The following is a 26,112-nucleotide window of genomic DNA, read 5'->3' as shown; positions in this document are numbered from 1 at the left end:
ATTAGTTTAGATGCCTTAACTCCCATGGACAGGCTATATTTTAGTCCTTCTTTGGTTTTGGGTTGTGTAACAATATCTGTTAATTTAACAATCTTAGCAGTAAAATATCTTTAGCCAAGAATCAATTTCATATATGGGAGACCCGTAGGGATGAGGAAAAACATTGTTGGGTTTAGTTCTACCTCCAGTAGGGGTATCTCAAAAACTAAAAGAGCCTTTTTGACCATTTGTCACCAGCCTAAATATGCCTCATATTTGAGACTTTGACAGGCTTTTATTTTGAAACTGTACATCAGAATGTCTTGATACTTAATGAGTCACACGCCCGGGGTGCGTGTAATATAACCCTGAAGTGGATTTATTGTTTGATAACAGGGTGTTTACTTTTAAATTGAATCCAAAATCATATCTAATTTGTCTCATATTCAAGACTTTGACAGGCTTTTATTTTGAAACTGTACATCAGAATGTCCTGAAACATTGTAGATCACACCTTGAGAAGGTGTCCTCTCCATCTGAGGTGAAATTGGTCAGTGGAAGCTAGGACTTTTATTTTTATGATTTTCTGAATGTATGGACAAAACAGCTAATATATGAGTTTTGGGGGGCTCTTATTTTGGAAAACAACACCAGAATGTCCTGAAACATTGTAGATCATACATTGAGAAGGGGTCCTCTCCATCTGAGGTGAAATTGGTCTGTGGAAGCTAGGACTTTTATTTTTATGATTTTCTGAATGTATGGACAAAACAGCTAATATATGAGTTTTGGGGGGCTCTTATTTTGGAAAACAACATCAGAATGTCCTGAAACATTGTAGATCACACATTGAGAAGGAGTCCTCTCCATCTGAGGTGAAATTGGTCTGTGGAAGCTAGGACTTTTATTTTTATAACTTTCTGAATGTGTAGACAAAACAGCGTATGTATGAGTTTTGGGGGGCTCTTATTTTGGAAAACAACATCAGAATGTCCTGAAACATTGTAGATCACACATTGAGAAGGAGTCCTCTCCATCTGAGGTGAAATTGGTCTGTGGAAGCTAGGACTTTTATTTTTATGATTTTCTGAATGTATGGACAAAACAGCTAATATATGAGTTTGGGGGGCTCTTATTTTGGAAAACAACATCAGGATGTCCTGAAACATTGTAGATCACACATTGAGAAGGAGTCCTCTCCATCTGAGGTGAAATTGGTCTGTGGGAAGCTAGGACTTTTATTTTTATAACTTTCTGAATGTGTAGACAAAACAGCGTTATATGAGTTTTGGGGGGCTCTTATTTTGGAAAACAACATCAGAATGTCCTGAAACATTGTAGATCACACATTGAGAAGGAGTCCTCTCCATCTGAGGTGAAATTGGTCTGTGGAAGCTAGGACTTTTATTTTTATAACTTTCTGAATGTGTAGACAAAACAAGCGTATGTATGAGTTTTGGGGGGCTCTTATTTTTGGAAAACAACATCAGAATGTCCTGAAACATTGTAGATCACACATTGAGAAGGAGTCCTCTCCATCTGAGGTGAAATTGGTCTGTGGAAGCTAGGACTTTTATTTTATAACTTTCTGAATGTGTAGACAAAAACGTGCATGTATGAGTTTTGGGGGGCTCTTATTTTGGAAAACAACATCAGAATGTCCTGAAACATTGTAGATCACACATTGAGAAGGAGTCCTCTCCATCTGAGGTGAAATTCATCTGTGGAAGCTAGGACTTTTATTTTTATAACTTTCTGAATGTGTAGACGAAACAGCTAATATTTGAGCTTTGGGGGCTCTTATTTTGGAAAACATCAGAATGTCTTGAAACATTGTAGATCACACATTGAGAAGGGGTCCTCTCCATCTGAGGTGAAATTGGTCTGTGGAAGCTAGGACTTTTATTTTTATGATTTTCTGAATGTATGGACAAAACAGCTAATATATGAATTTTGGGGGGCTCTTATTTTGGAAAACAACATCAGAATGTCCTGAAACATTGTAGATCACACATTGAGAAGGAGTCCTCTCCATCTGAGGTGAAATTGGTCTGTGGAAGCTAGGACTTTTATTTTTAAAACTTTCTGAATGTGTAGACAAAACAGCGTGGTTACAGTGCCTTGCGAAAGTATTCGGCCCCCTTGAACTTTTCGACCTTTTGCCACATTTTAGGCCTCAAACATAAAGATATAAAACTGTAATTTTTTGTGAAGAATCAACAACAAGTGGGACACAATCATGAAGTGGAACGAAATTTATTGGATATTTCAAACCTTTTAAACAAATAAAAAACTGAAATATTGGGCGCGCAAAATTATTCAGCCCCTTAAGTTAATACTTTGTAGCGCCACCTTTTGCCGCGATTACAGCTGTAAGTCGCTCGGGGTATGTCTCTATCAGTTTTGCACATCGAGAGACTGACATTTTTGCCCATTCCTCCTTTGCAAAACAGCTCGAGCTCAGTGAGGTTGGATGGAGAGTGTTTGTGAACAGCAGTTTTCAGTTCTTTCCACAGATTCTCGATTGGATTCAGGTCTGGACTTTGACTTGGCCATTCTAACACCTGGATATGTTTATTTGTGAACCATTCCATTGTAGATTTTGCTTTATGTTTTGGATCATTGTCTTGTTGGAAGACAAATCTCCCGTCCCAGTCTCAGGTCTTTTGCAGACTCCATCAGGTTTTCTTCCAGAATGGTCCTGTATTTGGCTCAAATCCATCTTCCCATCAATTTTAACCATCTTCCCTGTCCCTGCTGAAGAAAAGCAGGCCCAAACCATGATGCTGCCACCACCATGTTTGACAGTGGGGATGGTGTGTTCAGGGTGATGAGCTGTGTTGCTTTTTACGCCAAACATAACGTTTTGCATTGTTGCCAAAAGTTCGATTTTGGTTTCATCTGACCACAGCACCTTCTTCCACATGTTTGGTGTGTCTCCCAGGTGGCTTTGGCGGCAAACTTTAAACGACACTTTTATGGATATCTTTAAGAAATGGCTTTCTTCTTGCCACTCTTCCATAAAGGCCAGATTTGTGCAGTATACGACTGATTGTTGTCCTATGGACAGAGTCTCCCACCTCAGCTGTAGATCTCTGCAGTTCATCCAGAGTGATCATGGGCCTCTTGGCTGCATCTCTGATCAGTCTTCTCATTGTATGAGCTGAAAGTTTAGAGGGACGGCCGGGTCTTCGTAGATTTGTAGTGGTCTGATACTCCTTCCATTTCAATATTATCGCTTGTACAGTGCTCCTTGGGATGTTTAAAGCTTGGGAAATCTTTTGTATCCAAATCCGGCTTTAAACTTCTCCACAACAGTATCTCGGACCTGCCTGGTGTGTTCCTTGTTCTTCATGATGCTCTCTCGCGCTTTACGGACCTCTGAGACTATCACAGAGCAGGTGCATTTATACGGAGACTTGATTACACACAGCTGGATTCTATTTATCATCATTAGTCATTTAGGTCAACATTGGATCATTCAGAGATCCTCACTGAACTTCTGGAGAGAGTTTGCTGCACTGAAAGTAAAGGGGCTGAATAATTTTGCACGCCCACTTTTTCAGTTTTTTATTTGTTAAAAAGTTTGAAATAGCCAATGAATTTCGTTCCACTTCATAATTGGGACCCACTTGTTGTTGATTCTTCACAAAAAATTACAGTTTTATATCTTTATGTTTGAGGCCTGAAATGTGGCAAGGAAGGTCGAAACGTTCAAGGGGCCGAATACTTTTGCAAGGCACTGTATGAGTTTTGGGGGCTCTTATTTTGGAAAACAACATCAGAATGTCCTGAAACATTGTAGATCACACATTGAGAAGGAGTCCTCTCCATCTGAGGTGAAATTGGTCTGTGGAAGCTAGGACTTTTATTTTTATAACTTTCTGAATGTGTAGACAAAACAGCTAATATTTGAGCTTTGGGGGGCTCTTATTTTGGAAAACAACATCAGAATGTCTTGAAACATTGTAGATCACACCTTGAGAAGGTGTCCTCTCCATCTGATGTGAAAGTGGTCTGTGGAAGCTAGGACTTTTATTTTTATGATTTTCTGAATGTATGGACAAAACAGCTAATATATGAGTTTTGGGGGCTTCTTATTTTGGAAAACAACATCAGAATGTCCTGAAACATTGTAGATCACACATTGAGAAGGAGTCCTCTCTCAGCTGAGGTGAAATTGGTCTGTGGAAGCTAGGACTTTTATTTTCATGATTTTCTTAATGTGTAGACAAAACAGCTAATATTTGAGTTTTGGGGGGCTCTTATTTTGGAATTCAGCATATCATGCAGTTGTCACAGAGGTTGTAGGTGTGCTAAAATCTTTCTTTCCTTCTTTCTTTCTGACTGACAGACAGACAGGCAGGCAGATAGACAGACAGGCAGACAGAATAAATGAATGGGAAATTGCCTTCGTCAGAAAATTCCCTCTTCCCTCTTTTAGTTTCACCGTAATAGCAAGTGTATACGCCGCCATCGCGAAATATAGGGTGGCTAGTTTGACCGCTCATTTTGAAGTGGAGGCTGGCTTGACCACAGTGTTGTTTCTGCTTCTATAGCCAGCCACCTCTCCTCCTCTACTTCAGGTAAAGCTGATGTTGAAGCAGCTACTACAGACCCAAACATGTCCGAAATTTTTGAGGAATCCGCCTGTAGATTCTTAATCTTTTTCTCCTCTAATTTCTCTGCACCTCCCTTGCACTTGGTGGTCGTTTGTCCATTATAACGTGAATGCTAAACTTCCAGCATAATATTACAGCTCACTTCTCAGGGCCGGGAGGCGTGGCCATAGTGGGATTCGTAAATTTGTGGCCCGGAGTGGGGAAGGGGGTTCCTGGATTTCATTGGATCAGGCCAGTGCCAATAAAGAAAATTAACCAATGGGCCGCTGTGAGTTCTTTATGGGCCGGACCGGCCAAAAAATAAAAAAAGGCCTATTTATATCGGCGATTCGGCCCAAAAGTCCGTCGGCCCACCGGGAAAATGCCCGGTATGCCAGATGGCCAGTCCATCCCTGACTAGCCTCCACCGGGAAGCTAACAGCAGTTTAGCTAACAGTTAATTCGGCTAACCGCTAGCTGACAGCTAGATTCAGTCTAAAATAACGTTAAGTCAAACTTAATCGGAGAAGCAGGCTACAGCAAAATTAAGTCTTTACAGTAATAACAATAAAGACAAATATTGAGTGATTGTATTTTAAATGAACACAAGTAAAGTAGAACTGACGTAACAGCTGTTATATATGTTAACGTTTATTTTCAAGTTTTATTTTCAGGGTCTTTTAAAGTTATTACATGCTGTCTCAGCTAGCGGTTAGCCAAATTAGCTGTTAGCTAAACTAACGTTAGCTTGGCTGTCAACCGGAAGTGTGGAACAGATCGTGCAGGGTCGTGAATCCTCGTACAAGAGCACATGCGCGAACATTTTGAACATGTGTCGCGCATGTGCAGAACGGATCGTGCAGGCAGAACGGATCGTGTACCGAAAGAGACCATTCAGCAAGGCACTCTGGGTAACATTCAACACACAAACTGGTTGCTATGGACTCGTCACTAGGCTTCCTCCACTTCGCCGTTTAAACAAAGTGGAATAAATGTATAAAAGTCAAATCTACACAAAACCCGCAATCAATTAGTAAGCTGACATCAAATGTGGCATTTATAAAACCTTTATTGCAACCATGGGACGGTAAGATGTCCAGATAGTGCAACAGTCATTTTCCTTTTTTGCGTCCTGCTGCTCCCATCGTCAGCCAGGAAATATCTTTTTTTACTAAAGCAGTATATGAAATCAGATGTATTACCTACCACCATTTAGTTGTTTTGTGTTATTTAAGATATTTATAAAATATCTGATCATGCCAGACGTAACTATTCCACTCATAGGTGTCGATTTCAGTGGGGATGGTGGGTACGCATACCCACCAGATTTCGTCATGAGTCATTTTGTACCCACCACTTTTTTGAAAACCTCGAGCTCAATTTAGTTAAAAAAAAAAAAAAAAAGTCCATAACACATATAATTCTTGAGCGACAGATGCCAAAAAATCCACAACAATCTCTATCATCACAGGGCAGGCACACCCACACACACGCACACCCGCTCTGCTGCTGCGCTGGCTGCATGCTTCTCTGTTCACAACACTGCCTGTCGGTACATTCTGCTTAACGTGAAAAAACTTAACATGGTTTAATGTACCTCAACAACGATCAATGATCACCAAATTTATCATGGCCATATGTTGTAATGAACACGTAAGCCTGTCAAAATAACTAAGCCGAAATCCAACGATTATAAGTTATCTCACATTAGCGTTTTCTTCTTCATTGTCAAAAGATCTAACCAGAAATGTGGTGATGATTGATCGGTGTTTAGGTACATTAAACCACGTTAAGCTTTTTCACGTTATGACTTATGACTACTACTATGAGAACCGTGGGGAGTCAACCCACAGCCGCTCCGCTGCCCTGCTGAAAATGTGAAGCAGAAACGCGTCAGATGTCAGATAACGTCCATAATAATTGGACTTTTTTGACAGTTTTCAGTGGTTATGAGGAGCAATATGAGAGAGAAATTTGGTAATCATTGATCATTGTTTACGTACATTAAACCACGTTTTTATTCATTAGTAAGCGCGAAAGAGAAAAAAAAATTTATACGTCATTGTACCCAGCACTTCTGGAAATGTACTTCCAAATGAGTCTGTCCCCAGCACATTTCAAACCAAACTGAGCCCATGATTCCACTCATTTTTTAAACAATGCAATTATCCGTTTTTGCCCCACAGCAACTCATGGGTCAGACCCATCTGGTAGCGGGGGCCGAGACTAAGAGCTACATGCAAAATATGCATGGGGTGGTGATGTCGCAGTGGGTATGCCACGTGCCTTTGGTGTGGGAGACCTGGGTTTGATTCCCACTGCAATACATCAACCAATGTGTCCCTGAGCAAGACACTTAACCCCTAGTTGCTCCAGAGGCGTGCAACCTCTGACATATATAGCAATTGTAAGTCGCTTTGGATAAAAGTGTCAGCTAAATGACATGTAATGTAATGCACCAAAGAAGCCACTTTGAAATTTTGCTGTTTCATGAATACAAAAGTTGGGTGACCCCCCCCTCTGGACTGAAAAATGTTGGATGAGTAAAAAGACATGAGCCTCCCCTATTTTCCTCCGGTGGTCCATTCCATAAATACCGAACGGTCCCTTATCGGTCTCTCTGGTCGACCTGGCAGCCATTGTTCCTTGTTGCGCAACGTATCTGGATACCCCTTGCTGGCCAAGTAAGCTTGCGTCCTTGCTTGGCTCTAAGGGGTATCTAGCCCTTCCCCTTAGCCCTACCCCTTGATCAAAATGAGTATTGGGACAGCCCTTATTCTCACGTGAACGCGCAAAACTAAGGGGTAGGGGTAAGGTAAAGGGGTAAGACAGAGAAATGAGACGCAGCCTTAGACTTCCAGTGAGGTTTTGCTCTATTTCTCTCCATGGGACTGTAGATGAGGGGTCCATCCACACTCTGAGGGCCCCTAGCTGAAAGGCTCTGTGGTACACGTTAAGGTTGGGGAGGGCCAGGCCTCCCATGTTTGTGGTACGTTGCAGGGTATTTTAGCCTCGGTTGTTTATTATTCCAAATATACTGACGGATTACGGTATCAAGTTTCTTCCATAAATGTATTGGTGGGGGTAAGGGGATCATTGTACTTAAGAAATTCACATGAGGAACTATGTTCATTTTAACAACAGCAATCCTGGACCGTAGCAGTGCTGGCAGCGCAGACCAATTGGCCAGATCTCTTTGAACACTACTTAGTATAGTTCCATAGTTGTCCTGGACAACTCGCTGTAGCGATGGGTGAATGGTGATGCCCAAATATGTAATTTTGCTTTGGGTTGGTATTGTATCACTAACAGCTGATGTCACCTGTCCGTTGTTCAACAGAAGACGATTAGATTTATTCCAATTGATTTTATAGCCGGAGATTGAGCCAAATTCGTTTAAGAAGGAGCTTCAGGTAGAAACAACCAGATCTGGCAACGCGGGCAGAAGCTGTGAAAAGTTCAGCTCGGAGTCGGTCGAGAAGAAAATAGGGTAAGATTAGATCCGTTTTTGGTCAATGTGAATATTTTTCAGGTGCATTCATAGATGTGTTGTGTCCATAAGCAGTGCATCGTGCAGTACTTATTGTCTTTATTGATTGATTTTACAGTTGCTGGAAGCGAGACAGAATGTGCTGGCTGCGGGTGAGGTGGACATTTGGAAGTGCGCCACCATAGACCTGATGATCCGAAATACAGGGCAACGCACCACAGACGTCTGCAAAATTCAGACAGAATGCCGCCAGTTACCAACAGCTCCGAGGCGGCCGTGGCAGGCAGATAGTTGACGGTGCTGTAGGATTTGGCTTCCCGTGAGCGGGGGAATTTGTTGTGTATGCTGTATGTCTCCTATGCTTTGTACATAGTTTTTTCTGATTGTGTTTGTGTTTTGTGTTAATAAATCTCTATCTCGTTCCTGGCAAATAATTTTCCTTAGGATAACATGACATGAATATACAATAAAATAAATAAATAAATAAATAAATAAATAAATAAATATATATATATATATATATATATATATATATATATATATATATATATATATATATATATATACACACAGTACAGGCCAAACGTTTGGACACACCTTCTCATTCAATGCGTTTCCTTTATTTTCATGATTATTTACATTGTAGATTCTCACTGAAGGCATCAAAACTATGAATGAACACGTGGAATTATGTACTTAACAAAAAAGTGTGAAATAACTGAAAACATGTCTTATATTCTATTTTCATCAAAGTAGCCACCCTTTGCTCTGATTACTGCTTTGCACACTCTTGGCATTCTCTTGATGAGCTTCAAGAGGTAGTCACCTGAAATGGTTTTCCAAGTCTTGAAGGAGTTCCCAGAGATGCTTAGCACTTTTTGGCCCTTTTGCCTTCACTCTGCGGTCCAGCTTACCCCAAACCATCTCGATTGGGTTCAGGTCCGGTGACTGTGGAGGCCAGGTCATCTGGCGCAGCACTCCATCACTCTCCTTCTTGGTCAAATTGCCCTTACACAACCTGGAGGAGTGTTTGGGGTCATTGTCCTGTTGAAAAATAAATGATGGTCCAACTAAACGCAAACCGGATGGGATGGCATGTCGCTGCAGGATGCTGTGGTAGCCATGCTGGTTCAGTATGCCTTCAATTTTGAATGAATCCCCAACAGTGTCACCAGCAAAGCACCCCCACACCATCACACCTCCTCCTCCATGCTTCACGGTGGGAACCAGGCATGTAGAATCCATCCGTTCACCTTTTCTGCGTCGCACAAAGACACGGCGGTTGGAACCAAAGATCTCAAATTTGGACTCATCAGACCAAAGCACAGATTTCCACTGGTCTAATGTCCATTCCTTGTGTTTCTTGGCCCAAACAAATCTCTTCTGCTTGTTGCCTCTCCTTAGCAGTGGTTTCCTAGCAGCTACTTGACCATGAAGGCCTGATTCGCGTAGTCTCCTCTTAACAGTTGTTCTAGAGATGTGTCTGCTGCTAGAACTCTGTATGGCATTCATCTGGTCTCTAATCTGAGCTGCTGTTAACTTGCGATTTCTGAGGCTGGTGACTCGGATGAACTTATCCTCAGCAGCAGAGGTGACTCTTGGTCTTCCTTTCCTGGGGCGGTCCTCATGTGAGCCAGTTTCGTTGTTTGATGGTTTGTGATTTCACTTGGGGACGGCCACATTCAAAGTTTTCGCCAATTTTCCGGACTGACTGACCTTCATTTGTTAAAGTAATGATGGCCACTCGTTTCTCTTTACTTAGCTGATTGGTTCTTGCCATAATATGAATTCTAACAGTTGTCCAATAGGGCTGTCGGCTGTGTATCAACCTGACTTCTGCACAACACAACTGATGGTCCCAACCCCATTAATAAGGGAAAAATTCCACTAATTAACCCTGACAAGGCACACCTGTGAAGTGAAAACCATTTCAGGTGACTACCTCATGAAGCTCACTGAGAGAACACCAAGGGTTTGCAGCTATCAAAAAAGCAAAGGGTGGCTACTTTGAGAAATCTAAAATATAAGACATGTTTTCAGTTATTTCACACTTTTTAGTTAAGTACATAATTCCATATGTGTTCATTCATAGTTTTGATGCCTTCAGTGAGAATCTACAATGTAAATAGTCATGAAAATAAAGAAAATGCATTGAATGAGAAGGTGTGTCCAAAGTTTGGCCTGTACTGTATATTATTATTATTATTATTATTATTATTATTATCATCATTATTATAATAATAATGGCGCAGGGTGACCAATCGCCAAAACCCTGCCAACCAATCAGGAGGGACTTTTCTTGTTTAAAAGTAGTGGTTTGGATGAAACCACTACTTTTAAACAAGAAAAGTCACTCCTGATTGCGGGAGCTCTCCACATACATTATGGTTCATTTCCGACAATATGTGGCACAGACGAACGCAACGTTCACAGGCTGTAAATTGTCGTTAACTGCCGAAAATTCGGGGGATTTACTTTTCATGCAGTGAATGTGGTTATCAGCGCATTGTGATCAGACAGAATTGCTGGTTCAATTGCTGTTGTGTGGAACATTGCCTTATGCTCACTGGAGCACTAAATATAATCAATGCGGGAGTGGGTGAGGTGACGTATGGAAAAGAAGGTGTAATCCTTGCTAGTAGGATTGTGCATCCTCCATATATCTGTAAGTTGGTAGGATTCCACAACTACTTTAAACATGTCCGATATGCGTTTTTGGGCTTTCGTGTGATTGACCCCTGATCTATCCTGATTTAAATCTAGTACTGCATTCATGTCTCCCCCTATAATTAGTGAATATTCATTGAGAGAGAGCAATTCATTGGTTAGGCGTGGGAAGAACCTTTCATCATATGTAGCCGGTGCATATACAGAGACAAATGCTATTTTCCTACTCCTTTTCGTGGTACATATACATATATATATAAAAAAGATATCCTGCCTGAAAAGTCTCTACTGCTTTTGTAAGTGCGCATTTCCGCGACAGCAACATGATGGAGCCCTTGGTTTTGGTGTCGTCACTAGATAAGGCAGCAACCTTAAAGTATTTATTTTGTAGACGATATACATCTCTTTTACGTAAATGTGACTCCTGTATGTGACACCATGTCTATGTTTTTCCTTATTAAATAATCCAGGAATTTAGCTTGTTTGATCGGCCCATTTAGCCCCCTGATGTTAACTGAAAGGATTGTAAGCTGAGCCATCTTCAAAATTTCCACGCATACATGTCTTGAGTATCCTACCAGATTTTGCTGGCAAATCTGTAGCAAAGGGTGAACTGTTAGCTCTGAGCAAGGTGTGACAAAAACATAAAAAATAAAATAATTCCCCTAACCCTCTGAGACCGCAGACCCCTCTCCCCTATTTGTAAGATGCGTGACCACATCAAATGCAGTTTTCGCAAAACTCCAGCTCGAAACTACACGTCCTGTCTTAAGTCACAGATTAATTGAAACAGGTCTAGTGAATTCTTATATTAAACATTAACAATAAACATAAACACCTTTGAACAATTTCTGGACTAAGCTAGACCAATCTAGTTGGTGCAATAAGCAGACTATGAACTGAACAGACTGTATCACAGACCGTATCCCTCATGTTCTTTAAGTCTAGCTTAAATGTTAACAAACATAGACTGTAAACTGACCAGCCAGCATTTATCATGTATTTTCAGTCTGGTTAAGTGTCCCTTTAAAGTTTAGTTACGAAACTTACATAGTGCATCCTCAGGATTCATCATGTTCCCTTTTTTTTTCAGCCCGATTAAGTGTCCTCAAAAGTATAGATTGTAGACTGAGTAGCCAGCATTCATAATTTCTTACAGTCTGGTTAGATGTCCCTTCAGTGGTTGGTTCCAAAACTTATACACAGCTTCCTCCAGTCAAACTCAGTACAGTGGCCCAAATAGCATTAGTCCACAGGTGCTGAATCCTCCAGTCGCAGCCCCGGCATTGAAAGTAAAGTCCCACCGCTGCCCTCCAGTTCCTCACGGAGCGGGGTGATCCGTGCATGTAGCACGTCCTCCTCTTCTAAGTCCAGCCAGAAAACACCCGGCTCCGCGGCTGCAGCGAAGGCAAACTCTCTCCCTCCGTGGGTCGCTCCCAGGGCAGGCGGCAGATGAACAAGTCCGAGTTGCGTTCAGCGTGTAACTCGTGTTGTATCCCTTCAGGCATCCAAAGCCGCTGGATCGTAAATGTGACACAGTCAGATTGGTCCGGTTCACATACCATGATTTCCTGCATCTCAGGTTCTGCCCCGATGTATTGCTGTGAGGCATTCATTTCGGCCAGCACTCCCTTCATGCGCTGTAGATCACTGATTTAAGCACACTTAGCTACTTCTCTAAGACCCGGTCAATTAATTTCTCCATATTAAAAAACATGTTCACATCAGTTGCTCCATTAGCCACTACTCCATTAGCCGCCGTCATGCTAGGAAATTTCTCTGACCGAGTAGATAGTTTAGGCAACAACGAGACCTGCTTTTTCGTGCCTGCAAGCGTTTCACCGAGTCACCGTGATAACAGACAAAACGATTTGGCGTCGCAGAAAAAGAAATATAGGCCTACCTGGTTATTTAATGAATACAGAGGTGAGTGCCGGAGCTCAGTCTCTTGCAACCATAGCGGGTGCTGGTCACGTGCTTCTCCCTTGTGTTGGCATTTTAAACTCTGGTTGATTCACATTTCTCAGATCTCTGCAGGGTACATCCGGACAGCTAGCTAGACTATTAATTCAATCTGAGTTATCTGTTGCACAACTAAAACAACTTTTAAACGTACACGTTCCAACAAAACAAGTTCCTTCCTGAAGTTATTTTGCAGCAGCACTGCAGCTTTTCCTGGTGCCTAGCACTGCACAAGACAATTGTGATTGGTTTAAAGAAGTGCCAATAAACAAGAGCACGTTTTTCTTCCATCCAGGAATGCTTTGTGGACTAGCCAGACCCTCCTATGCAGTGCCGCGGTGGAGGAAGGTCTGGCAAAGCGAGACTACATTGCCATTAAACACACACACACATGCACACAATGTACTTACTCAGCATGCCCATACCCAACATGATGGCATCCATAGTGTATGGTAGGCCCCTGGCCCGACCTCGTGTCCCTGGAGGAAACATCACTTCCTTAGGCTGGGCCTTTTTGCATTCTACCTGTGGAGCATGGACAACAAAGACAATAATGATGACAACAGAAAACAACAGAAAAATCTGACAAACATCGCTGACAGTTTAAATATACCATTTAGTGTTAACTCATGCATCCTGCCATTTCTTTAAAATTAACTTTTCAAGTTTTAGGGAAGATGTTTTGTTTTGTATATCATATGGGCACACCAGCGGTGAGATAGCTATGGCTATGCAAAGGTAGCAACAAGCAGCTTGGCAAATCACAGAAACAAGGAAGCAAAGATTGGGCTTCAACAATAAATACAGTCAAGCCCAAAATGATTCATACCCCTGGCAAATTCTGACTTAAAGTTACTTTTATCCAACCAGCAAGTCTTTTTTTTGACCGGAAATGACACAGGCTTCTCCCAAAAGATAATAAGACGATGTACAAGAGGCATCATTGTGGAAAAAAAATATTACTCATCTTTTATTTACATTTGAACAAAAAGTGGCATGTCCAAATTATTCATACCCTTTGCAAACTGTCACAGTCTATGGGAAAATCCAAAGTTCTATACCATTCCAAATAGTCCAAGCTGTTGTAAAGCATCCTAATTACCCTGATTCATTGGGAACAGCTGTTTTAATCAAGTCAACAGGAGAAAAACAGAAGCTCTCTGCTGTTGGTTTGTGGACAGTCATGGCTAAGACAAAGGAGCTCAGCGAAGACCTGCGGCTTCACATTGTGGCTGCTCATAAGTCAGGAAAGGGCTATAAGACCATATCTAAATGTTTTGAAGTTTCAGTGGCTACAGTGCAAAGTATTATTAAAAAATAAAGACGTTCCGCACTGTGAAAAATCTCAGAGGATGTGGTCGGAAGCCAAAAGTGACACCTGTGCTGGCCAGGAGGATAGTGAGAGAGGTAAAAGAGAATCCAAGGATCACCACCAAGGCCATCCTGAAGAATCTGGACTCTGCTGGTGGCAACATCTCAAGGCAGACAGTCCAACGAATACTACACACCGCTGGGTTCCATGGACACAGACCAAGGAGGATACCACTTCTCCAGATAAGGCACACAAAAGCCCACTTGGCCTTTGCAAATGCTCATTTGGACAAAGAAGAAGACTTCTAGTCTTCTGTTTTATGGTCAGATGAAACAAAAGTAATTGTTTGGCCACAATGATGTAGCCTTCATTTGGCGTAAAAAAGGAGAAGCCTTCAACCCTAAGAACACCATCCCCACTGTCAAACATGGTGGTGGGAACCTAATGTTTTGGGGGGGGGTTTCAGCCAGTGGACCAGGGAACATAATCACAGTAAGCGGCACCATGAAAAAGGAGCAATACATCAAAATTATCAACAACATCAGGCAGTCAGCAGAGAAACTTGGCCTTGGGCACCAGTGGACATTTCAGCACGACCCAAAACACACAGCAAAAGTGGTGAAGAAATGGTTAGCAGACAAAAACATTAACGTTTTGCAGTGGCCCAGCCAGAGTCCTGACTTAAATTCAATTGAGAATCTGTGGCGGGAGCTAAAGATCAGGGTGATGGCAAGACCCTCCAACCTGAAAGAGTTGGAGCTCATCGCTAAAGATGAATGGGCAAAAATACCAGTGAGACATGCAAAAAGCTGGTCAGCAATTCTAGGAAGCGTCTGATTGCTGTAATAGCCAATAAAGGCTTTTCTATTGATTATTGAGAAGGGTATGAATAATTTGGACATGCCACTTTTTGTTCAAATGTAAATAAAAGATGAGTAATATTTTTTTTCCACAATGATGCCTCTTGTACATTGTCTTATCTTTTGGGAGAAGCCTGTGTCATTTCCAGTCAAAAAAAAGACTTGCTGGTTGAATAAAAGTAACTTTAAAGGGGTGATATAATGATTATATAGGGTATTTTACACTGTTCCTTAAGGTCTCCTAATGGGGTATGTAACATTGGTTGGGCTGAAAATTGCCCGAATGCTATTTAATTAGGCCCTTAACTACCCTGTGAATATGGCTCTATTTGGAACAAGAGCTTTTCTTCCAAATATGGTATGCTAATGAATATTCAGAATGAGCTACGCACTGATTGTTTTGAGCAAACTACATAGAAACACATGGGAGACTCGGCAGCAGGCCTCATATTTCAGACACTGCAAAGTTATACATTGTTTGTCGGGCTATTTCGTTATTAAATTCACTTCTGAGACTTTTTTAAGCGAGAAATCAACTATATAAAGCTCAAATATGGGCCGTTTTACGAAAATTGATGGCTAATTGCAAATTTGGTAAGACTGTGTGTCGGAGTTCAGCCGCTGGTGCTGCCTCGCGGCCCGCCGGTGCTGCCTCGCCACCCGGCCTGCCTTCCTTCACAGACCCCGGCCTGCTATGAGGTACTTGGAGCTCCGTCACGGCTGGCAGCCCACAGCAGGAACTACCAACACCGCTGCCCTGACAGAGCTCCAGGGCCTTCAACTCCCCTCTTCCTGCTAGCTAAATGGCCCGTTGTGTCAGCGAGCTTGTTACACCAGCAATCTCTTACCACATGTTACACACATGTCACTCCACTTATACAACATCTAACTAAATGTCTTATAAACCTAACAACGGTGTCCGATTTCAAGTTAATGAATATTTGTGAAGACAAAGTGTTTCGTTAGCTGCGACTGTCCTTTCAATCCTAGCTACAAATCACAGATAGTTAGCTTCCTTTTCGCCTTAATTCGAGTATATTTACAGTTTGAATTTCGTCACGCCACTTACACAACATCTAAGCTTTCAAACAAACACCCCCCAAAGGCACCTTAACGCCCCCCTTCCTAAAATATTGCTTCCAGCGCCCCCTGTCATCTTCCGAACGCCCCCTGGGGGGCGGTACCGCCCCCGTTGAGAAACACTGCTCTAAACCCTCTTACCCCTTGTCACTACATTTTGCAGTGCTGCTCTCTCTCTCTCTCTCTCTCTCTCTCTCTCTCTCTCTTTTTTTTTTTTTTTTTTTTTTTTTTTTTTTTTATCAGACACACACCCACTCTGCAATGTTCCCCCCTACATCACTGTTACTGCCTTTATCAGGGGGGATATCGGAAATGCTAATTTGTTCTGGGTTGCACCAAGGCCATTTGCTTAAGGTCAGAGAGCCTTTGTTTCAATAGCTTTGCCGATATCATCATTATGCCTCAATCAATAAGTCTGAGATAGAAAAACACAACGTGCCAAAGGCCACTTCACCCTTCAAAGTTCTTGTTTAACTGAATACAATAGAATGTTAGCAGTGAATGAGAGGGAGGTTGGAAGTATTAATCAATTAAGTGGATACAGAGAAGTGTTGCAGGGAGGGCATCCTGGGAGGTCACAGCAGAAGCCTGGTGCCCACTTGCTAATGGGAATGAAGATGCTCACCATGACAGGAGGTTCATCATTATAAATGGACCATTTTAAAAGGCAGTGAGTCTCTTGATTTTAAATTAACTACAGTCAGTGTTGATACTTTCAGACCTGAGCCAACAGAGTACAGCTGTAAATGTAAATGGTCTTCTCATTTATAGCGCTTTTCATGTTTTAACGACCACTCAATTACATAGTACAGTCACCATTCACACACACATATGCATACACTGATGGCCGAGATTGCCATATAGGTGCCACCTGATCATCAGATAAACATTCACACACCAATGGCACAGCACTGGGAGCAATTTGGGGTTAAGTGTCTTGCCCAAGGACACTTCGACATGGTACTGCAGGGCGAACCACCGACATTCCAATTGGTAGATTACTGGTCTACCACCTGAGCCACAGCCGCTGTGTGGTCTAACTTAATGCAATTGAGTCATTGCTAAGAGGAGCTGTTTATACCTTAGGCAAAAGTCTGCAGTAGAGAAGTGCTCAGCCAGCCAACATTATATGTCTCTCAGTGTGGGCTTCAGATTGGCCTGGCCCTGAGGGACGAAGGAGAGTGGTGGATGGGCCTGTGCCACTTGGCAGGGTGCAACCATAGACTGTTAATATTAATGGACAACGCATCCAGTTTGGCGAAGTGCTGCAAATGTGGAAGTGCCTTAAACCTGCATTCTATCTCACACATGCGGTTGCAAAAGGAGGTTGGTTTCTGTAGAAGTCTATAAGAAAGTGACCCACTTCTCACTTGATTTATTACCTCAGTAAACATTTTCATAATGAGTTTATGGTCTCAGTCGCTAGTTTTAAGTGTTCTGCAACACAGACTGATGTTAATTTTTTTAATTATGGTCCTCGTTGATTTTAAAATCAACGATAAAGCAGGGGGTGTTTTAGGCTATGATGTGATTACCAGTGAAAGTGTGTAACATAACGTAGAGTGTAAGCAGCTCCTCCCTCACTCCTCCCTCTTGTCTAAAATCGTCACATCCGCAACCAGGATGGCTGCGCCTGTAACAGCAAACTCGACGACGGATAACAGATCCCCACAAACTAATGGGTGACGTCACATTTGCATTTATACTAAATCAGATGTTGCAGCAATTAGCACAGGGTTGTGCAGTGGTATTACTTAAATGGCCTATTTGTGTCTCCATTGTGTTTTGCCTGATCACCAGTAGGTTACGTGATTGGCCACCGTAGCATGACGTTGTTTGCGTTTATCAAAACATGATTCTATTTCCCTCGCCATCATCCAGACCTCCATGTTGCAGCCTGCCTCCATGTTCAACTAGCCCTTCACATTCATTCAGACTCAAGCCACTCAACATTCTCTGGCCTCTGCTATCCCAGCCCCTCCATTAAGTAGGCCATAAGTTCCTCAAGCCCTAAAAAAAAAAAAATATATATATATATATATATATATATATATATATATATATATATGCTGGTCTTAAGTCAACATTTCTCCAAGGTAACATTGATCTAGTGAGCCTTATCCTTAGCCTCCACCCTCCAGGGCCTCATCTTCCTCATGCACAGCCTCTTTCTCTCCAGCCTGCAACTAACCGCCACGGCCAACATGTGCATTTTAATAATTTCATCGAACATGTTTGTACATAGCCCAAATGTGTTTTTCTTCACATCTGCAGCAGTTGCAAATATGTTCATCCCAGGAGCACTAATGCTTTTACCAGTACTACATGTGCCTTACAACCTAGCAGTTATTTTGGTAATTAAAGGCTTTAGTGCCATTATTTAGCACATCTTTGTCGCAACTCTTTCATAACACATGAGGGATATTTGCCAGAAATTTTTGTTCTGCTTACAGTTATTGTCCGTAAGATTTTAATCTAGTTAATTGTCTGTTAAGTTCCTATCTATCAAAGAGTGAGTTAAAACAATGATGATTACTCACTCTTTGATAGACAGGAACTTAACAGAAAATTAACTAGATGAAAATCTTCACTGTCCACAGTCTATGGGTGCAACTACAAACCTCCTGGTGGCAGAAGCTGAGCAGGGTATTGCAGGCAGACAATAAGGCTAGCAGCGAAACAGTCATCAAACCACGTACTCATTGACCTTTCCCCTGCTCAGTCCCTTGGTGAGAGCTCATTATAATGCTTTACTGTGGATGTTACTGTATTTACTGTAGTCTGACCCATTGATGAAAGTGCTTGTACTCTATTTGCTGCTTTGTCAACTAATAGGATCTGAGTGTCTGTGGCGACTTTCCCACCCTAACTTCAAATGCGCGTTTATTAGTTGTAACTTCTGACAAGGAAAAATGCAAAGAAGTGGTACGTTAATCGGCCGGGTGCCTACATTTCATTAAGGCTGACTCACAAGTCCAGCAGACAGAGAAAGAAGACCATTCAACTTCGAGTCCAAAGAAAAATAAACAAAAAACTAATTCAATCATGTAATGAACCACCCCCTCTCCATGGAATCGCTTTTCGGGACCAGCATTCGGGAAATGACAGCCAGGTTATAAAGGCTCTCATCTCAGCAGCAGTCAAGGCGCGCCAGCGGGTTCAGCTGCTCCGCTACCCCGCAGAGAGCTTTGTGGATCACCGTCACTTGCCATCCCTGCTGCTCACTGCTCACTCACTAAAGTTACCTGCCATGACATTTCCTTTGGGAGAAGGCAGCACCACCAACAACAGCCTTGTTATTTTCTCAATAAAGGGCGTACATTTTTTAAAGGGCTCAAGAGTTTTTCTTCCCTGCACTTTCTGATGCTCAGGTTGGTTCAGATGTTAGCACTGTTAGCCATGTTGTGTCAGCTAATAATGTTAGCAATGTAAGCGCCTTACTCGGCGAATAAAGTGGTGCTGCCTGCTCTTCCTTGGCCTCCACTTCCTAAGCTAAGCTTATTTCACATTCTGCCACAGTGGCTAGTAGGGTGCTTGTGTCACATTAGTTAGATGCCCGCCGCTGCACGGCTAAATGCACTAACTTTACCCGGGCTGGGCGTGCGCTGGCTATTGGTTCCACTTGTTTGACTGCTAAAGCTACGTGCTAACAAGGTAAACAGTGCTGGAAAACATTGCGCCTTAGTGAGTAATCCTGATAGTTGCGTTAGCACTGTTGACCGTGTTACCCAGGTAAGCTAACCGCTGCCTCTATCATCTCTGTGCGTGTCCCCACACAGCTCACATCTTCATGGATGTATTAGCTCTTAGCTCATCTTAGAATAAACTGCTATCTGTGTGGACTGGAGCATGTGAAGGCATCGTGCTGATGTCATTCAGTCGACACCTCAGTTGGAAATCCCAGAGGCGCTCCTGCAATTACATCATACTGCCAAAGCTGCCGCTAGAAACAACCTAAATCAAATCTTACGACTTTAAAGGAACACTTCACCAAGTTAACACAGCAAAAGTTAAGTCTGTTTACATTAGCTTACCCATCATAACTTCCACCATGTCCGTCTTGATTTGATTGACTTAAATATTTTGAACTAGTCACCTTGATTTTACTGTTGATAAATGTGTTGTGCTTTTATTAATGTTTTTATTAATGTTAGTAAGGTATGGAGCCCCTGAGGTGACATGGAGAAAAAAAAAAGAAAAAAAAAAGTATGTACTGGGGGTAAACACTAAACTCTATGGAATGCCGTTTTATTCAGAATTAAATAAATGAATAAATACCTAAATACATGAATAAATAAATAAGTATGCCTTTGAAATAAATCATGAAATAAATAAATGAGGCAATAAATACATAAATAATTAAATACATTTAATTATTTCATGGTACTTTTATTTCATAAGTCCACATTTATTTATTTCAAGAGACTTTTGTTTCATAAGTCCACATTTATTTGTTTTAAGATACCTTTATTTCATAAGTCCCCAATTATTTATTTCAAGAGACTTTTGTTTCATAAATCCACATTTATTTATTTCAAGAGACTTTTATTTCATAAGGCAGCGTCTCTTCCCCTGGGCAGGAACACAGCTTTGCCTCGCTGCTGCGCTGGTCCCCGCTGATCCAGATGGGACCGGCCAAAGACACAGTGGTGATCGGGAGGATCTTCCACGTAGTCCAGGACACCGACACCAAGCAGCTGGAGGCCCAGGCCGTAATGCTGGGCCCGGTACCAGGCTTGAGCAGAGCGGACTGTCACAGCCTGCTGAAGTTTAAATCACAGGATTCTTAAAGGGAGTCTGGCGGGACTCGGACTGTGGACAACGAAACAGATGAAGCTGTGTTCCTGCCCGGGGGAAGAGACGCTGTCGCCGGCCACGGAACTCTCCGCCTCCCACTGCCACTGGAGCTCAGATTGCAGGTCGAAGGCGGCATATACAGTATATATCATAAAACACATTCTCTCCTGTGAAATGTTATCCCTTGCTGTTTTTCTTTCGTTCGAACATCCATAAGCAGCACAAAAGTCCAGCATATCCATATTGATTATTTTTTCTTTCTTTGTTTATTTATTTTTTCTTTCCTCCATGTCACAAACTCGAACATCAATATCTTGAGTTTGAAAGTCAAGATCTCGAGTTTAGTGTTTGCCCCCAGTACATGTATTTTTTTTCTTTTTTTCTTTTTTTTCTCTATGTCACCTCCGGGGCTCCATAGTAAGGTGTCTTTCGGTGTCTTGAAAAGTGCCAACAAATTCACTCTCAGACTCAGGTTCACTCTCTACTCTCAGACTGTATATTGTCTTCTGTGGGTCTTTAGAGAGCTTTCCAAAGTCTGACATCATCAGGTTTTTGTCAGGTTGGGCTTGAGACTACGGAGCCCCCCTGGTCCCACTTTGTAAAAAAAATGATCTTTACTATCTCGAGGCCTCAAGATAACTATCTCGAGGCCTCAAGATACTATCTTGTGGCCTCGAGATAATTCTTCTTCATATTTTATAGCCTATATTTATACTTTTTACATGTATATATGTCACAAAGTGGAGCCAGGCAGCCACAGTTTTCTTATGTTGTATATAGTGTGGTGTTTCGGGTGTTTTATTTTGTATGTAGTGTGCTGTTTCGGGTGTTTTATTTTGTATTATTAATGGCTGAGACACAAGGAGGAAAGAGGAGCGGATAGAGAGCGAAAAAGAAACGTTGGGGACGGAGCACAGACAGACGGGCAGGACAGCGGAGCCGGAGGACAGCTGTGGATGTTTGGAGGATCGGCGCGTTGGCGTTGTGCGAGTGCGATTTGGGCAACAATAGAAAATCTGATTTTAACCAGTCTATAGAGAAAGGGACTACAGTCTTTACCCTTTTCTGTTTGAGGGAGGGGGGAAGAGGGCCAGCAGCACGCAACGTCCACTCTGCTTTTCCCGGCGCCAACGCACCGATCCGCCAAACATCCACAGCTGTCCTCCGGCTCCGGCTCCGCTGTCCTGCCCGTCTATCTGTGCTCCGTCCTCCTCTTTCCTCCTTGTGTCTCAGCCATTCATACGGTGGCCGACAGGGGCAAACGCCCTGCAACTTCAGAAAACACATGCAAATAGACAAAACACAAGCAAATTAAGAAAACAACTACATTAATTTGACAACACATGTGCAGCATTCAGCAAACGCGCTGCATATACACACAACACAACCAAATATACAAACGCGCTGCAATTAAAAAACGATGCAAAAAGGAAAGCAAACCCCGAAAAAAGAAGCGATGCAAAAAGAAAAACAACTTCATTAATTTGACAACACATGCGCAGCATTCAGCAAACGTGACGCAAATACACAACACAACCAAATACATAAACGCGATGCGAATAAAAAACGATGCAAAAAGAAAAGCACACAAACCCCGAAAACAAATGCAAAAGAAAAACGCTGCATCCAAATTCCACAACGGAAGTTCTCCAGACAGGGAACAGCTAATCAGCTGGATTTTCGACCCCTTTTCTGCCTTTTTATTAGAGTCGGGTATGGCTGCAAAGTAAAAAGAGAACTCCTGTCTCATGCCCTTATTAATAACATAATATAATATATTAGTAATATACAGTCTCTGCTCCCGTCTCAGCAGGGACGCTGGTGCCGTGCTCGAGCTTCGACCTTTCAAAATAAAAGCTCGCGTTTGGTCGGATCGTCTTCCTTTGGTGTTTTGGATGATTTTGAACTAAACAGTACGGCAATCATAATAATGAATACAATAACTTTTTCAGGGATGTATTAGGCCTACTTACAACACAATGGAGCAAGCAAAGCAGTTTTGTGTTTATTTGCAGGCGGGATTTATTCAGTTTGATAAACGGTAAATTGGCTGGTTTTTTAAACAGGGAGGGATTATAAATAGTCTGTTTTTTGTATTTCAAGAGCGAATTGCTCCACAATATGAATACAGATTGGTCACTTATTTTGTTGTATAATCACAATATTACACATGATGAGGTCTACACTTCAGTGATGCGCTTTCGGACCTGGAAATTAAACCCTCTTATTTAATGTGGCTTAAATTTACGGTGGTCCGCCGACTCATTGCTATCTGGGAACAAACGTCAACGTTAAACACTGATGCAGTTTTAAATGTTTTATTACCACGAGTTTACAGACACGTCTCTGCTGATTGAGTATCAGCTGTGACCCGAGCCGAGACACACACCCAACGAGAGAAAACATATCTCAAACATAGACTTAATATTTACAGTCTGTGAGCTCACCGTTGCACACCGTTCTGAGATTGAACGTCTCTCTATTCTCTCTTCTCTCTCTCTCATAGACTATGCTCTCCCCCAGCCCCCGCCCCAAAAAAATCAGCTGTTCCACTGCTAGTGTAATATTGTGATTATACAACAAAATAAGTGACCAATCTGTATTCATATTGTGGAGCAATACGCTCTTGAAATACAAAAAATAGACTATTTAAAATAGTCCCTCCCTGTTTAGTAAACCAGCCATTTACCGTGGGATTTATCAAACGGAATAGCCTAAATCCGGCCTGCACATAAAGACAAAACTGCTTTGCTTGCTCCATTGTGTTGTAAGTAATACATCCCTGAAAAAGTTATGGTATTCATTAGCATGATTGCCGTACTGTTTAGTTCAAAAACATCCAAAACACCAAAGGAAGCACGCGACCAAACGCGAGGTTTTATTTTGAAAAGTCCCTCCAGAGGTCTGGAGAACTTCCGTTGTGGAATTTGGATGCAGCGTTTTTCTTTTGCATTTGTTTTCGGGGTTTGTGTGCTTTTCTTTTGCATCGTTTTTTTATTCGGTCATCGTTTATGTATTTGGTTGTGTTGTGTGTATTTGCATCGCGTGCTGAATGCTGCGCATGTGTTGTCAAATTAATGAAGTGGTTTTTCTTTTGCATCGCTTCTTTTTCGGGGTTTGCTTTCCTTTTGCATCGTTTTTAATTGCAGCGGTTTGTATATTTGGTTGTGTTGTGTGTATATGCAGCGCGTTTGCTGAATGCTGCACATGTGTTGTCAAATTAATGTAGTTGTTTTCTTAATTTGCTTGTGTTTTGTCTATTTGCATGTGTTTTCTGAAGTTGCAGGGCGTTTGCCCCTGTCGGCCACCGTACATTCATTATCAAAATGCGCTCCCGGTATATCCCGGTGTGTTGGAGCGCGTTCCGTGTTCCTCCAGCATCTCTCCTGATCATAGGCGCCGATTTATGTTTTCCTCCGTGGGTGCGCACAGGCGCACGCCCTTTAAAAAAACAAATTTGTCAAAAATCGTTTGCATTTCAGAACCTTAGAAAATGGACAGCGGCCGACGACACACACACGCCTATTAACTCGGTAATAAAGCCGGTAGTAGGATTTCAACTCAGGACAGCGCCACTTCTCACAAATATAGATAGGATTGGAGATGAACAGTTTAACTGACAAGTAACCGCGATCAGCTTCGTGGGAAATTAAGAATCAATCCACTAAGCACCAACTGCAAAGTTTAATTTTAAATGAATGTAGCCTACTGGCAGTCTGGCACACGTGGGTGCTCAGTATTTTCCGTGGGTGCTCTGGAGCTCGAGCACCCACGGTATCGGCGCCTATGCTCCTGATGAGATCTGCCTCAGGTGGACTGGGAGGAGTCTTCCGTTCTGTGCCAGGCAAACCAAAACAGCACACTATATACAAAATAAAACACCCGAAACACCAGACTATATACAACATAAGAAAACTGTGGCTGCCTGGCTCCACTTTGTGACATATATACATGTAAAAAGTATAAATATAGGCTATAAAATATGAAGAAGAATTAGATACTATCTCGTGGCCACAAGATAGTTATAATTAATTTTTTTGACAAAGTGGGACCAGGGGGGCTCCGTATGAGACTTTAAAATCATGAAAACAACATTTTTGAAGCTTGACTCATACAAGAGACCAAAGTCAGGGTATCTTGACCTCTGCTGCTTGGCCATTTGTTTTTCCCCAACTTTATAGAAGTACCCTAATAAATTGCTAAAGTACTCCTTTAGGTTAGGGTGGAGTTCTCATAATCAAGTCCTTGTACCAAATTGGTACAAGTGTAGGCCAGACCTTCTGCACCTCCCTCTCTCTATCCTCCTTCTGAGTAACAAATTGTTGTGCTCAGTGTAGGAAGGTCCTCCCCACTGATTTTTAATGTTGTAAGAGATGATTGTTGTCTAAAATTCAGATATTGGTTTGTGTTGGTGGGTTTGCTGTACACATTGTTCTTAATGCTCCTGTGTGTCTATGAACAGCAGCTCACCATCCTCCTCCATACCAACTCCATGACAGCTTCAACAAGAGCTAGTTAGTGGAACTTTAGTTAAGCTTATTTTGTTAACCCTGTTTTTTTCAATGTTTTGTTCGTCTTTTTCAACACTTTTGTTGCTTTTACCCCGATGTTTATGTTTTTGTCACTTTATCCAAGTTTTTTTTGTCACTTTTCCCAATGTTTTTGTTACATTTTTTCTTAACCATTTTTGTGATTTTTTCCCCCTGACATTTTTGTCACTTTTTTCAATGTTCTTTTATAAAAAAAAATCCCAAATGCTATTAAATTGAATAAAACAAAAAATGTAATGAAAGTAGTGAACTGATCATTTAATTTACTTGTGAAGAGCCCTGTATGGAACCATCCACGTTACTTTAAAAAAAAATTTGGTTGAAACCCAAATTTCTGATATAGAAACATTTTAGAAAAGGGTAAAAATTGACCAGAGGACAACAGGAGGGTTAAACTGATGTTTCTAAGGTCTTGTTTCTAACGTTGTGTGTCTGGGTCCTATTGCTAGGAGAAAACAATGGAAAACAGAAGAGGAGTGATCACGTAATTGCGTTTTTTGTTTTGGTGGGGGTCAATTAGATGGATTTTACAAATGGAAGATATTCAACATAATGTGACATAATGGTATAATGTGATATGCAACTGCTATTTCTTTTCTTTCAACGTTCTGGACTGAAAACACTGGGCTGAAACATTAAAGGCTAAACAATTAAAAACTAATACACTGGATAGTACTTTGAGCATTTGAGCTGAAGGTTGGGAGCAGATACACTAAACAAACACTAACCTGGGACCTTCTGTTGGGCCCCCATGTTCACTGTGAGCTTTTTTATCTCTTACAATAACAAACCTTCAGTCATGGCCAGCCATTCC

The 26,112-nt window shown here is 41.8% G+C and overlaps 1 protein-coding gene across 2 annotated transcripts in view; it reads right to left on the bottom strand.

The window, feature by feature from the left end:
* Positions 1 to 26,112, bottom strand: part of LOC120574587 (RNA-binding protein Musashi homolog 2-like) — a 472,078-nt gene that overhangs the window by 90,630 nt on the left and 355,336 nt on the right. For both annotated transcript variants that reach the window (XM_039825004.1, XM_039825005.1), the window contains exon 9: positions 13,110 to 13,224. In XM_039825004.1, coding sequence (XP_039680938.1) covers positions 13,110 to 13,224 — 115 coding nt within the window. The remainder of the gene's footprint in view (positions 1 to 13,109; positions 13,225 to 26,112) is intronic.

Source organism: Perca fluviatilis, chromosome 2 (assembly GCF_010015445.1).
Source record: "Perca fluviatilis chromosome 2, GENO_Pfluv_1.0, whole genome shotgun sequence".
NCBI classification, from domain to species: domain Eukaryota; kingdom Metazoa; phylum Chordata; class Actinopteri; order Perciformes; family Percidae; genus Perca; species Perca fluviatilis.
This window is presented reverse-complemented; position numbering and strand designations above follow the sequence as displayed.